This window comes from Anabas testudineus, chromosome 6 (assembly GCF_900324465.2).
Source record: "Anabas testudineus chromosome 6, fAnaTes1.2, whole genome shotgun sequence".
Classification (NCBI taxonomy): domain Eukaryota; kingdom Metazoa; phylum Chordata; class Actinopteri; order Anabantiformes; family Anabantidae; genus Anabas; species Anabas testudineus.
The window spans coordinates 10,297,009-10,313,065 of NC_046615.1; the positions used below are offsets into that span (position 1 = coordinate 10,297,009).

Sequence of the window (16,057 nt, forward strand, 5' to 3'; positions counted from 1 at the left end):
TTGATGTGAAGAGTGAAAACAATTTCCTTTAGGTTTATAGCCTGATATTAGTATTCTGATGCTATGTTGTAAAAAATATTATGGCTTCTCATTCAAATTCATGGATTACTTTTGCTGGCTCTGTAGTGTCTCTGGAGTTGTTGTCTGTTTGTTAAATACTGAACATGAGTAAATGATATATATTATATTTCAGAAACCCATATTTTATCCAAAAGAGAACATATCAAATGGGAACAGGGCTGTGTTTACCACAGTGGAGCAGCAGTATGTGAATGTCTGAGGATACGAAGCATATGACCAGTAGCTGGAGTTTTGGGACATGAATGTTGTCCTTTTGTTGCCTAATATATTTAACTGTGCTAGGTCTTCATATATTGCAATTAATAAAAGGTCTGGACTGCAGGCAGACCAGACACAGAGATCATCTGGATTGGAGCATCCAGCTCTAAAACCTGCATATACACTCCCCTTGGAAAGTACTGGAAAAGTGAGGCCCGTTCCCTTCTTGGGTTTGATCAAAAGGTGACCATGACAGAAAAGATTCATTTCAGCTTTTATTTGCAGGTTTTCCAGACTTTTATTTAAATCTTAAAACTAAAGGGAGTAACCACCTAATTCAAACAACAACTTAAAGAGGCTGCAGACAAAGGCTGGAAAAGCATCACAAAAACAGAACGTCACAGACTTGAAAAAGATTTGAAACATGAAATATGAAGTCCTATTGACTTGAATCTATCTGCTCCAATACTTTTGCTCACGTGTAAACGTGAGTTCAAACAAAAGGTGCTATCTTCCGTTTCTGCATAATGTTCATAAATGGCTTCTTCTTTTCGTGATAGCGCTTTAAGTTTGGGTGGCACGACAAGCTGTGATTTTTGGACTCATTCCCCTGATGTCCACCACAGAATAATGTTTTTTAATGCAGAGCTGCCTGAGACACCAACAATTACCTGTACATCATGACATTTTACATCGATGAACATTATTTTAAAATTGTCTGACAACTTGTGGGCACGGCTTTTCACAGATTAGTGAACCTCTTCCCATCTTTACTTCTGAGAGACTCTCACTCTGTAAGATTTCTGCCCAAGATGTACATACTTCTTAGACCCAGTCAAGTTACTCATCTGTTGCTAATTAACCTAATTAGTTGTAAAATGTTCTTCCAGCTCTTCCTTTTTGAAGTAGTTACATTCAAAATTGCCTCTTTTTTTATCTTCTCAGTATAAACATTTGACTTGCTTTCTATGTTCTAATGGATAATTGATTGCATTTGATCACATCATTATACTTCCATCAATGACAACACTTAGATAAATACATACATTTACATACTTTTAATATTGATATTACAACTTCTTAAAGCTACTAAATGTTATTAAATGCATATCTATAATAATTTGAATCTAGTTTTCACTTTGCTGTAGCAAAGAAATTTGCAATTTGTTTCTAATTTGGGGATTTCAGTCATTTGAAGTAGTCATTTTGAGTCATCTTTCAAAACTTTTCACCATCACTTTTTCTGATCAATAAACATCAACAGAATATTTATATTGAACTTCCTTTTAAAAAAGTAATTAAAAGATTGAAATGCCTCAGTAATTAAGTAACTTTTCTGTCACCACAGGCAGGAAAGATGATTTAACAATATGTTGTAAAAACTGTCACTTTAAATATGGCCTCTGGCCAGCGGTATCGTCATGGAGCTATTACTTTTACTTTTTGCTAAGTTTGAAAACTCCTTTCTTTAAACCTCTAAGATAATCAGCTTGGTGGTGCATAAAACTGTGTCTTCCCAGAAAGTAAGACTGCTCATACATTTTAATAAATGGAAGTATTTCTTAGAATAATTCTTAGTATTTTTATTTTAAAATATTTAGCTCTTGCTGTTTTTGGAAAATATGCATAATTTGTAAAAGCCTATAATCCAAAGCTCACACTGGGAGTGTGGGCAGCTGGAGAATAGCACCCTTCAGAGAGTGGAGAAAAAAGAAGTTGTCTGCTCTGGCAAAGTGAGTGAACAGTGCCACCTTCTGGGCAACAAAGATGTGATCTTTCATACTTTCATTACTGCCGGTGCAGTGATAATGTTCCTATGTTCTCAAGTCTGCCGACTTTAAGAAATCAAAAATTCAAGTAGCTCAATTAACTCTAATAAATCAGTGTATCAAAGAGAATGAAAAGAAAAGACACTCACAAGAGTAGGTTCCTCTTTACTTTGTTCTTTATTACACATTAAATAGGAGTGGTGAGATTCATGGCAAAAAATAGACTCATTTGAGATCAGATCACCACTCTACACTGTCCAAAACAGGTGTGTTGTAAAGTGGTCATTCATTCACTTCCCTAAACCTGGACCCAATCACACTCTCTAGTCACATACACAGAGCGGAGTGAAACTCCATTAAAGCAACATTCATTTAGACACACCAACGAAATGAAGCACAATTTACAAAATATGCACCTTTCAGTATCACAACTATACAAAGGTTGTTAAAATACGATCCAGGTATAAATGATACATTTCAGAAATCAGCTGTTGGCACGCAATAAAGGAAGAGGAACATTTCAAACATTTCAGTAAAACTACTTTTGAGACAGTATTGTTAACAAGATGGTTCCATAATTAAAATTGCATTAACAGTTATTATCTACTTCATAAAAAAAAAAAAAAAAAAAAAAAAAAAACAGAGGTAATAATAAACTGGGTCAATATTCATTAATCCTGAAAGCAAAATGTGTCATGTCTGGATTTTCTGTGTCAATAGCATCTCTCCCCTAAAACAGCATTTTGTTTATTTCTCGAGCGAGCATGCACACACACATATGGGACAAAGTAAATGTTGTCTCGGCTCTTTCTACTGTCTAAATGTAGCACCTAATGCAAACATGAAAGGCAAATAAAAGTCCCCGAGGGAACGGCTTGTGAATATAATGGAGAGGTGAAATATGGGTTGACCCAGGAAAGAAACTAGGACTTGGAAAAAAAAAACTATTTTATGGCAATTATTGCCTCATTTACAAACATCAGTTCCAGTTACATCACCACGATACACACGTTTGGTGAGAGAAAAGGACCAATTATTTTTGCTGGACAATCATTTCTTGTTGAAAGGCAGCCCACAAAACACCTCAGGAAATGATTCCAATAGCTCCACATAAGAATCTAAAAATCCATTTGGATAACATTTTGAACCGCTGTGACACCACACCAAGAGAAATGTTCCTGAAAGCTGCTTAAAAGATGCATTCTGCTTTCTAGGCAGTCACAACCCAATGCCAACTTAGGAAACCGTGCAAGGCATGAAACGTTAGTGGCCAGAATACGGGAGATTCACAAATCCTCGAATTTAACATTTAACAGATATTCTGTTTAAATATCGCGTCTCCTGTCAGGAGGATGTAGACAGAAGAATTGTGATCACTTATTAATCCATTTAACTTCAACAGAAATTATTATTGACAGGATTAAGTCAAACAATCCTGCAATCAAACTTTAGAGCGAGGAAAATCAGGAAATATGTAACCAATAAGGTAAGAAAAGGTGTCTGACATCTGACAGCTTGTGATGAGGCATCGACCCCTTCAACATAAAATGATTGATCTACACAAAACCTGGCTGCTAGTCACAAGAATGGTAGAAATCCACATCACCATTAACTTTGAATCTGAAGCCGAAACTGCAGATTTAATTCTCACAAAAGCAAATGTAGGTTATTGTTAAGTAACCTGTCTGGTGTCCACTGGGGTAAGAGTTCCTCGCTGCTGGCTCCATTAAATGTATCAACTAGAGGCAGTTTGCAATACCCATGTCATCTAGGACACAATGCATGCAGGGAAAAAAAAAAGATATCGCATGTAGGCACGAAATCACTTCCCACACAGTCAAAGCACTGACAAACTGCAAATTAAGTAATAGCTAATGAGGGTGTTAAAACATTGGAGAAGAGTAAGAGTTGCATGCATACTTATATCAGTGACATAACAAAGTCATATTGAAGGGGGCATTAAAGACGGGACATTACACAGTGGCTGGGACATTTTGGATCTAGTCTGGCTGAATGTTGGTCCTTTCTTCAGATCTGTTTTGTTTAAATGTATCAGCATGAAAATTAATTCTTTGGCATCCCAAACTTAAAAAGGGCACTGCAGAACCTTTTAAGCTATGGAGGGTGGGGGGGAGTAGTTAATGACTAATTTGTCAAACATGAGTTGTGATGTAATTAGCTCACAGCTCTGCAGTGATATAAAAATGACCCAAATTAACATCATGCTATAAAATCACCAAGGCTGTTGGACCAACACATGTGGGCAACTGGCACTAAACAGAAAATAAAGCTTATTGATGTCCAAGTAGCAAATAACAGAAAGGCAGAAAAAAATTGGGTCAGGTTTAGTATACAGTATGGTGGGTACTGAGAAAGAGGCTAATAATTTAGTGTAATGTACAAAATGTATTACTTTAACTGTTCAACATAGTTTCTTTTTTTTTTTTTAAAGTCTGTCTTGAAAAGGGGAGATTATTCACATAAGTGTACACTTTGTCTTGGACTTCTTTTTCTTCTTTTTGCCCTCCTTGCTCATCTTCTCCTTATGCTTCCGGATTTCTCGCACTAATGTGTAAAAGGCATCATCAACGCCCTGGAGAGGAAAAAAAACAATAAAGAAATGAAAACAGTGCATTGTTTAAGTTACAGCCCATTTCTTTACATCAACAACTGCCTACAAAATATTAATGAATAATAAAGTACAGCATTCCCAGAACTAGAAATCAGAAAACCAACACTCCAATTTTTTACGTCAAACTGATGAGTAGCCTTGACAAAGAAGATTGGAAAAACATTTTATGTATGGATTTTTCATTTTATGATATATTTGTCAATTCAAAACCAGAAATGTATCTTAAATTAAAAAAAACATTTTGGATAATAGAAATGTATTTTCCATCAGCATGACACACATCAGAATGCAGGTAAGTTCATCAATCTAGTTCAGGTTGTTGAACACAGCTGAATGAAGTGCAGGTCAGACATAACTGTCTCTGTGTTACAGAGTGAGAAGTCAGCAGTTTGCCCACTGACAGTAGCTGCAGTTACGTGAGCCAATTTCTGTCCTCCTGAATGTAATCCGTCCACTATACTCCCACAGCGTGTTTAAATAACTTCTAAATAAAATGACAGAACAAGCTGTCCTGTTTACATTTCCAGTTGTCTAACGTGTAGTCCGCCAACGCAAGCAAGCAAGCTAAAAAAAAATAAATAAATAAAAAAAATAGATAGACCTGCTTTGAGTGCTTGGCACGTTACTGTTTTACTGCAGCGGGTGTAAACTGAAGAAACAGTTTTATAAAAATATTCTACTAACAGTCCAAGGCAAGCCTTCTGTTTGGTAGTCTAAAAGTAATAAACAATACTATTGAAACATGGTTCAACTGAGACACATGCACCACACTGCAAAAAACTGTAGAGGAAGGGGCCTGAGTGGCACGTCTCTCACAGGCAAGCATGTGATATTAAAAAAAAAAATCCAAAATAGGAGTTTATAAAAAGACTCAAAACACCACTTTCAAAGTGAATGCGCTTTTAATGAGCCAATTTATTCTGACTGAGGTGTTTTTATATTCTTGCTCAGCTTTAATCCTGATTATTGGTGAGTAATAGGCTTCAAGTAAATGCAGCAAATGTCTGTTGATGCCACTTGGAGGCAATTGTGTGAGTACTAAAACAGTCTGGGTAATGCAATAAATGTGTTGTTGAATCTGCAAGGAGCTGCAGATTGAAGAGCCTGAGTTCACTTCACGTGATGACAAGGACAGGAGGAGGAAAGGAAAGAATTAAGATAAAATGATTTGTGTCTGCAAGAAAAAGTCTCACCCACAAACACTGTTTTTGTTCTAAACATATTTCTTAACACACATCCTCAGTGGAAACACTTCAGTTCATGATTTGTTTCCCCCAGATTCCCCATGATCTCTTCTAATCACACATGTTGCCTCGAACCTTTTCTTCGTGTTGATTTCAGCATATTAGGACGTTTTCACACTGGTAGTTTAGTCCGAACCCAAAATGATAGTACTGAGTAGTGGTTGGCCAATATTGTTTTTTTCCCCCCCCAATGGGACACAATGATGAACTTAAATGAGCATTAGTTAATATATTTTAATTATTGATAATTATACTAGCTTTATTAGTGCTGCTGTAAGGCATGGTCACTCATGCTAACCATTCAAATGTGGGAGACTCACAGACCATAATGCCAGAGTTTATGGTTCTTTAACTGGTATTTTGATTAACTATTTGATTGTCTATCTACTTGATTTGTCACCATGTCTCTCTTCACCTGAGCTACCTCCATTATTCTGACTGAGACACTGGGAGAAGAGGCTGCAGCCTGCATCCCAGTAACTCACACTGGTGCACCCAAATAGTGTTTCACATTCATACCCAGTCATTTTCAGTTGACTGCAGGTTTGAAACACTGCCCGTGGAAGCTGCTGATATATCTGCAAACATTTTTTATTAATCAGCAGACATGAGCACAGACCTTGCCAATGGCAATTAATTAGAAGGTCAGTCCAAATAACCACTTGGTCGGCCTGTAATGCTGAGAGCAGCCCCAGATGCCTGAAAGAGGAGGTCTTACTGGCTCTGGATCAACTTCATCAAGACTTGTGTGGAGTAGGAACACAATCCTTTTCTCAAAAAAGAAACTTGTGAGAGTCAGACAGTCATATTTTTAGCAAGAAAAGAGGGTATATTGTTCCCCTCAGCCCATTCAGATGGTTTTCTTATTTTAGTTATGGTCACATACTGTAGCTCTGCCTGCTTATATACATCTAAATGTGCACCATCATGTGGAAACAAGTGTAAATAAAAGAAAGAATAAAAGTGAACTTTTGTGAAATCAAACCAGCAGGGTTATTGCAGGGGGGAGGTAATTAAACTTGTAATTCAGACTAAATGACCCCAGTGTGAAAATAGTCTTAAGACAATAAATCGGCCATGATACAAAGAGACACTTAAAAGGAAAAGAAATCAACTCCAGCCTCCTGTTAGAGCCACACCACAGCCCATGTAGAAACCAGCAGGTTAGCTCTGAGAACCCGTGAAGCACCAGCTTTCACTGTGCATCTTTTCCAATTGCCTTTTCCACAATCCCGACAAAACAGACACACACATATAGAGCTGGTAGACGCGCGGCTGCATACACTTACCCCTTTCACATCACAACACACTTTTTAAGCTTGACACAGCGCGGAGTCTTTTCTTCCTTGCTGAGCTTATTGAGCCGGTACAGCCTGATCTCGCGTACCAGAGTGTAAAAGGCATCTTCCACTCTCTGCAGTATGAGACACAACTTCCCTCAATGTTGAGGAATAACAGAGGGGGACACTAGATATGTATACAGTTGCAAGAAAAAGTAATGGCACTGTCCTGGTTTTCTGCATAAATTGGTCATGAAATGTGATCTGAGCTTCTCCAAGACAAAAATATCATCAAACCCTGACAGGATAACTCGCATTATCCTGTTGGGCACCTAACAAACTTGGGAATTCATTTTATTTTCCCCTCCATAATGGTAAGCTGTTTGGGCCCAGAGGCAGCAAAGAAGCCCCATATCACAATGCTGCCTCCACCAAACCTTACTGTTAGGATGATTCATGTTGCTATGTGGTTCTCTTATTAAGCCATATATAGCGCTGTGTGTTCTCCCTGAACAATTCTACCTTTGTTTTATCTATGTGCAAGAAATTTTGTTGTTAACAATCTCAAATGAATCCTTGAAGTCTTTAACTGTTAGTTGTTACTTTTACCTCACTGATTTGCCTGACACCAGCTGTCATGTAGTGACATCAGAATGACTCTGTATGATTACTGGGTGTGTTCAATAAGACACGACACAAAAGATCATGACTGTGTTTTATCAGCTTTTTCTGATATATCACTGTTTTTTTTTTTTGCAACTGCTATGTGTTATAGCCTACAAATAAAAAGAAGTGAAGCAGACCGCTGGTCTGATGTGGGCCTTCCTGCTCAGTCTGGCTTGTTGTATCAACTACATAAAGTGATACTCCCAGAAATCTCTTTTGTGAATAATGGATACTCACCTCCTATAGGCCTGCAAAGATTCATGATTTCCTTCTTCTCAAAGCAAAAAAGGGTCTCTGCTCATATTGAATTCTACTGGTAACAAGTTTTCAAGGCAGAAAAAAAATATATCAAACATCACACATAAAAAAACTCTGCCCATATGTCACGAACAGTAATAATTTTGCTATAACACAGCTAAAAACGCTGATTCCGTCTCTGCTTTAAGCAGGGCAAAAGTGTGACACCAGCAGTGTATTAAGCTGCATTTATTTACATAGTGAGCAAAGACGGACAATAAGAAGGTGGATTATGATATAGGGGTGATGTGAGGATGCTGACATCTGATTTTTGCCATGAAAATGTCACCAACAGAATCAATTTAATTTCAAAAAACAATGAACCTTTTGAGCCCACAGTGGGTGAGTGATAATAAAAAGATTAGGGTGCAGTGACACTTTCTCCACCAGTGTCTAGCCTCACATAAAGGAGAAGTGCATCCAGTAAAAGCATGTTTTGACTTCATTATTTGGGTGATATTTCAATTAAATCACAGAGATTTGGGAAACACTGATGTTGAATGAAAGAGACAGTTGCTGGTCCAAACACTGCACCATGTGCATAGTGAATTATTGGTACACTCAGGTAGAAAAAGGTGAGCAGAGCTGTAAGAATTTAATCACTGTGACATTAGGTTCCCCTGCACCAGGTCGGAGAGACCAGAGAAGGATGTTTCCAGATCACTTTGTTAGCCACCTTAGGCCATGCTCACAACAGGCCACCTACTCCACGCCAAATCTTCCAAAATCCAATAACACTAACAATTAAGCAAAATCATTAACCCAGCTGAGTAATTATCAACAGTTTGTCCTTCCATGCAGGCTTCCTGACACACATCCCCTGATTTACTGATTATTCATAATGCAGAAAACTTTGCAGATAGCGCTAATTATCATATAATTTCCCATGTCCGTGACAGAGTAGCATGCATCAATTACATTATCACCAATTAAGAAAAAAAAATTCAATTACCCAAAGAGCACCAATTTGCCACAGACAGTTTCAAGCAACATTATCTTAAACAATTTATTAGGGCCACTGTGACACAAATCAACAGCAGCACATAGCTCAAGACATATCTTGTGATCCCAGTGCCAAGATTTTCAGGAACTTGTCAGAATTCCCATAAGTTTGACTGTCTGGAATAAAACCATTTTTTTATTTTAGCTATATATAGCACTGTTGTATCCCTCAAACCAATACCCCTGAGACCACATGCATGCTTTTTCACCATTCAACATGCTCTACAGCCCTGCAGTGGAATACTACAGCAGTTTGGGGACAGATTTAAAGGTTGAACTAGTTGAGTTTTGAGGGCGGGGCTAACTCTAGCTGAACTCTTACCTGTCTGGTTTTGGCTGAGGTCTCAATAAAGGGAATGCCGTAGCTACGTGCTAAGTCCTGAGCCTGCTTGGTGTCCACTGTCCGGGACGGGAGGTCACACTTGTTTCCCACCAACACCATGGGGACATCCTCAGAGTCCTTCACCCGCTTAATCTGTTCTCTAAAGAATGACAGACACAAAATAAATTTAGTTTTTCAACAAGGTAAGGTCATACTGTGATGGTACATTAATATGTTTTTAGAAAGTTATGTTATATATTCAGAGTAATTGGATTATCATATGTCAAGAATAAGGTAATCAGTGGCTTTTGTTCAGTGGAGAACCAGGACATGTATACAAATGTGGTAACAAAGTAAATTTACTCAGGTACTTTACTTAAATACAAGTTTGAACAAGTACATGTGTACAAAAGGAGATATTACACTTTGACACCACTACATTTATTTGACAGCTGTGGTTACAATATACTTTTAAAAATGTAGATTCTTAAAATATATAATCAACCACTACATGCTGATATTAATATAGATGTACTTGTCAGTACATGAAGTGGTTAAATCAGCTTCACCAACAGTTTTTGTTTCAAGCCAACATATTTAACCTTATTTATTTAGTTCCTATTACGAATACACTTTCTTTGCGATCATTTTCACCATTGAGTTTGTCGTTAATGTTAACAACATTTAATTCATGCTGTTAAAAATACACTGTTGGGTGAAGTACTTGCACTTCTGTAAGTACATTTTAAAGCATGTACTTGGTACTAATAATACTAATGTAGAATATGTTTTAGATAATAACTTGCATGTACACATCCATTGACAGCTGAGTAACAATCACATTTTTAACATTTTTGCCACTGTGGACAGTAGAAATCTGAATGGAAATCAGGGTTTAAAGAGAAAAATTACCTCAACTAGATTCAAACAAGGGATGTTGTAATTACAAGGTCAGTACTGAGTTTGAGTTGCTTTAGCCCCAAAATATTATCCTATAAAACTTTTACAGCGTTTTAACAATTACAACACTGCGTTTAAACTCGGTTCAAAGACTGCAGCCATCATGTTTCTAAGCTCACCTATAGTGGTGAATGTCCTCAAAGGACTTGGTGTTGTTGATGGCAAAGACACAGAGGAAGCCTTCCCCTGTCCTCATGTACTGATCCCTCATGGCGCTGTACTCTTCCTGACCTGCAGTGTCCAGGATGTCCAGCAGACATGTCTCTCCATCGATCACTACCTGCTTTCTGTACGAGTCCTGCAAGAGGAAGATGCCAGAAAGTGATCAAGACTTGGGTACTAAGTGGAAGGAGGGTCCAAATCGAAGCTAAATAAAAATATGATGTGGTTGTGAATGAGAGAATTATTACTCTGAATTATATTTAAGGAAATTATAAATGTATTTTTAGCATCCATGTTGTAACAGACTATAACTCCTTTAAAACAGTACACAACGTTCTAAGATTCAATATTTTTTTTTAATTACCGCAATAATAATAATAATAATACAATAAATGTAATTAACATAACTGACAAGTAGCATACATGTTCACTATAGAAAACTGTGGTATGTAATTGTAGTAATGGTGAGGATGATCTATTATTTATGTATATAAAATTGCTTTCATTATTTAATCTGAACATGATTTTGCTGAAAGATGCCACAGGACTGCATTTAATTACCCTATTCTAGTTGGAGTAGGGCACTCCATTTTCCAGCAGACCTGAAATTATAATGAGGACCAAATTTCTACTGTGTCAAAGCACTCCAGCTTTTCATCATTACTGATGGCTACACTGAGTCTGATCCAAGACTGATAATTACTGTGCGATCCAGTGAGCAGCCATTGTTTCAGATGTTATCTTGTGTTCAAATAATCTATCCTGAAGCTCTAACCTGCAACAGCACATCAATAATTTACATAGTAATGAGACAGGGTTCACTCGGGATAGGCTGCCCCCCTGAGAAAGCAGGCAGGGCAGCATGTACGTAAAGTTATTAAAAACCTGTTTGGTGTCTTTTTAAGACTTAAACCTGAAGAACCTGCTGCTACTCCTTGTTCTGACCCCATACCAAAGTAGTCAGTCATGAAAACATTCATGAACTTAAGTGTGCACACGCAATGCTTGCATGCATACAAGCACGCACGTGCCTGCACACACACGTGCACACATACAAACAGTATGTACTGTACATGCAAACGCACACATGAATGCACAAAGTTTCTTTACCTCAATAGTGGGGTCATATTCATCCACAAAGTGATTCTGGATGAGCTGAATTGTTAGTGCACTCTTGCCAACGCCACCAGCTCCCACCACTACCAGCTTATACTCTGTCATGATTCACCTGCAGGACCAAAGAAAGAACATTAGACACTGATATCGTCACAGACACAGTCATCTGACACAGCCTCCGTTTGTCTGAGGCATTATCAAAGCCTTAAAAAGAATAATTTAGAAATGTATTTAGCTGATGCTTCTGCTTCTATATATAAAATATGTTATATTCTGTTGTAGTTGGTTTAAGATATTTTGAGTACCAAATGGTACTCACCTAAAAAAGAAAACCTAAAAAAGTTCTCAGATACTTTCATTTGTTACTCTTCATTTCTGTCTGGCAAGTTGTCGGCTCACTGGGGAATCTGGGGCCTCAGGATTGGCAATTTGAGAAAATGTCAATTCATGAACAATGACAGTGACAGTGACAAACTCATACAACCCAATGTAAATGTCCATTTAGTTTTTCACATTGAAAAATGCTCATTTAATTATTCAACTAGAAGCTGTTGGAAGGAACAGTATAGAATAATCCACCTGCAAGACATTATGTGTAAATGTGGGAAAATAAACATTAAAAGGCTGCTGCTCAATTCAGGAAATGCCGCTACCATCAATCATTATCAGCCCAATAAAACAAGTGTTGGTTAGCCCCCATCTAAAAATGAACCGAATTTGTATTATATTGTCACATTAAAACTGTTTCTGTAACAAAATCTATGAGCCTCTCTTCCTAAACACTCAGATACTGAAGTAAAGGAAAGACAGTAAAGAAAAAACCTGTATATGCAATTAAAGGTCTAAATCCAGCAACACATTCACTGGTATTTTCTGAGTGGCAGCCACACAACAGAAACTAACCCCAGGCAGAAATCTATGACATTACATTAAGCCTCCAAAATTGACAAGCAACTGGGAGGCTCTCTGCTGTCTGACTGCTTTATGAAGCAGCACCCATCAATAGTGGCAGCTGGCCTTTTCAGAAGTTACAGTACATCGTGCACACAGCTCTGTGCAGCCTGCAGTCAGGGAGGAGTTACAGTGAATATTACTGCTTTGTCTAGACAAACCAAAAACGACAATGTGGTTTGATAGGTTTTCAGCTAACAAAGGCATACTTTTACTACAGTTGTGAGTTTTCTCAGCTCTTTAAAAAAGCACCTGCAAAGATCTGATCTATAACCACTGACACAGTCTGTGGTTTACATGTTACAGACTGACCTGACCATCAGGGAGCAGTCTTATCTTTACCGGATCAAACTATCTACAAAGCCATGAACAACTATAGCAATATTTGTCATGCATCTGCTTCATGCCTGCCCTGCCTATAAAAATCACTTTTCATCTCAAAGGGCAGTGAAAGTGTCTTGACTGAGTAAAGTGCATAAACATTTGCCTGTCAACTCTGTTCAGTACCAACATTTTAGATTTAATGGAGGAGCTTATTTATGGTTTTATAATCAGTCAGCCCTGTTTCTGTTTTCTCTGCCTTCTTTATGTAGTAATAAAACACAATTCAAATGTGCTACATCACACTGTGGTTAATTTATGATATTAATACAATACTAATAGAAAACTCACAAGATTACCTTTAACAGAAATCTACATTTTACAAACACCACACCTGGAAAATCGACAGCAAGGAGATTCGTGGAAACATAGTAAATAAAAAAAAGTAGTAAACTACATACATGTTATGCTACTATTTTAACATTTCAGTGAATTAGTCAAGCACACATGTGCTTTATTTAAATAGGGAATAGCACCTAAAGTAGTCGACAGGACTGAGGTTTCAATCCAGTGGTCTGAGCCCGCAGCGTTGCCAGATTGGTTGTGTGAAAACCTCCGAGCCCCGTTTAATAACCACACTCCTGTTAGCTAGCTTAGCTACTAGCACAGCAGCTCGCCCACAGCCTCAAAAAATAACTATCAAGCCCCTGCAAGCTAACTTTATGTTATTTACATAAGTAATCAGCTAATACGGGTCTGTCTGCGCCGTGTGCCGCGGCTAATTCGGTGTCATTCATTCAAAGGGGAAGGCTGCAGATTTTGAAGCCGCCATTGACAGGCTAGCCCAAAGGTCTGCATTGCAGGGCCGGGCGGTAGGTTAACAATTGGGCGTAGTTTACACTCACAACGGAGAGAAATATTTCCACTGTAAGGTTGTTTTCCGATGTTAATACAGCGGACAAGGTGACCCACACAGAAAACCCAGTGCGTATACCGTCGCGACACAATCCTACACATGTGTGAATCTTATCCATTTGTTTTACCTTTTAGCGAGTGTGGAGTTCCGCGTCCGAAGAAGTCAAGCTGATGATAATCCTCTCGGTTCACACGATCTCTGCATTTCCTATTTCACACCAGAACGGCCGCATTTAAGTCGGTCCACCTCGTCTCGCAAGCAAAGCGGGGAACAAGCACTTAAAAAAAAAAAAAAAAAAAACAAGTGGGGAAATTAATCGATTGAACTTTCCATCTGAGCCAGCGTCTGGCCTAGCTGCTCGGGTTGGCCTTCAGGACGACAATATGGGCGGATACCGGGGCGCACTTACCCAGAAAGCATAGCTGGGGATTTCAACCGGTTTTGGGCATATCGCTATGTCGCAACACGGGCACTCATACGCTTTGTTTTTGGGCTTTACAGCCACACTATTCCCGTTTTACATCACTTTTAATTCACAACTGCACACTTGATTAACTTTATAAGCGATGTGCAAGTTAGGGGACGCGCAAACGCCACTAGGTTTTATGAGTTGCTTTTTTTTTTTTTTAAAGCACACAGTGTGATTCACATTGATTGTTTTAATGGTGATATAGAATAAATGCGTTTCAGGACGCGTCCTTTTCCAGTATTATGATCCCCCTGTCGCCGCCTGCTGCAGAGTCAACAAAGCCTAGAGGGCGACTCCTCTTTATATAGGCTCTAAATATAACTGGAATGTGCTGCAGAGACGTCATTCCCAGGCAAGGAAATGATTTGGCAATCCCTTGTCAGTTTTCCAGTGTGTTCACTAGGCTGCCTCCTGCGCACTTTATGTGCAGACGGACTTACAGAGCTCGCTAAACACGTCAGTTTGCACAACAGAGCCATGAATAAGGTTTATTATAAAGGAGGAAAACGAAAGAGGCAATCCTCATGTTATGCTCATGGTGGATTAATGCTATTAATATTATACTCACCTCCCAAAACCATTTTATTACAAATGATTTTTATATGAAAAGTAAAGTGAAAATGAAATGATCTACAGCAATAGCACAGTTGTTGCGATCATACATTCTAATAAATAATAAGACCTACAGTATTTTAATTTTCTACAGCAGACACACTAGATGTCACTGTTCACTTCTTGTCTTGAAGTTCTCCAAGCTGCACAGCCTCTACAGGCAAGGTTTGTCTTTTAAAAAGAAAGCAAAGGATAACTAAAATACAAAATAATGTTTACTGTTGTTCTACTGTACTGAAATACACTTCATTTAGCCTATAATTTAGTGGTCAAATATGTTTAATAAACACCATGTTCATGTTATATCATTATATCATGTTGTTTATTGTACATATGTAGAGATAACAATACAACTTCTGAGCCAGGAATTTTACATTAGTGTTTCCATTTTATAAGAAGTATTTATCTACATCTAAAAACACTAAATCTACATTTTATTTTAGGTTACCTCAGTCTTAGAACAATGGTATTTGTTTAAGGTTACTATGGATGTGAGTATAAAACATTATCACACAAATAATCACCAGTGGACATTTGTTACATATTTGTTAATATGTTGATATAGAAAAAAAGGAATCACAAGTGTACTTGATAATATGAATGACAATTGTTTAATTCAGACATCGTGATTTACTTGTATGACACATAATGGATCAGTGCCATTATTGATATTATTAGTTGCACCTCTGCTAATATGAATAAAAAAAGATTTACTGTGAAATAAAAACCTTAGTTGTATAGCATAGATAATTAACTGCCAAAGATCAAAATGGTCAATACCGTGATCCTGATTCATCCAGACTTGATGACTAAGCGGAACCTGCTGATTAAACCACACCTAGGTCCTGGTAACCCAGCAGATTTCTGAGAAAAGACCATATTTAGACACATGACAGATGCAGCTGACAATGTGTTACACAAGCGATAAGTCTGTTCAGTCACAAGAGGGCAGTGAGTCTCCATTTATGGATGGTGTCATTGTCCAATGTTCATCAGCTTGTACAGCTGAAGGCTAGTTTTGCAAAGACCTTATGTAGATATGATCCACAAAATGTGCTA

The 16,057-nt window shown here is 37.9% G+C and overlaps 1 protein-coding gene across 2 annotated transcripts; it reads right to left on the minus strand.

Moving 5' to 3' along the window:
* Positions 1-2,206: 2,206 nt before the first annotated feature.
* Positions 2,207-14,319, minus strand: kras (v-Ki-ras2 Kirsten rat sarcoma viral oncogene homolog). 2 transcript variants are annotated; one of them, XM_026364589.1, is made up of 6 exons: positions 14,045-14,319; positions 11,724-11,841; positions 10,571-10,749; positions 9,492-9,651; positions 7,214-7,338; positions 4,518-4,641 (listed from the first exon to the last, which is right to left on the minus strand). In XM_026364589.1, exons 2-5 carry the CDS (start codon positions 11,832-11,834, stop codon positions 7,219-7,221), a joined length of 570 nt encoding a protein of 189 aa, XP_026220374.1. In that variant the 5' UTR covers positions 11,835-11,841; positions 14,045-14,319; the 3' UTR covers positions 4,518-4,641; positions 7,214-7,218. The 2 variants fall into 2 exon arrangements, with proteins under 2 accessions (XP_026220375.1, XP_026220374.1); XM_026364590.1 differs by lacking the exon at positions 7,214-7,338 and having other exon boundaries at positions 2,207-4,641; positions 14,045-14,318.
* Between the last annotated feature and the right edge of the window lie 1,738 nt (positions 14,320-16,057).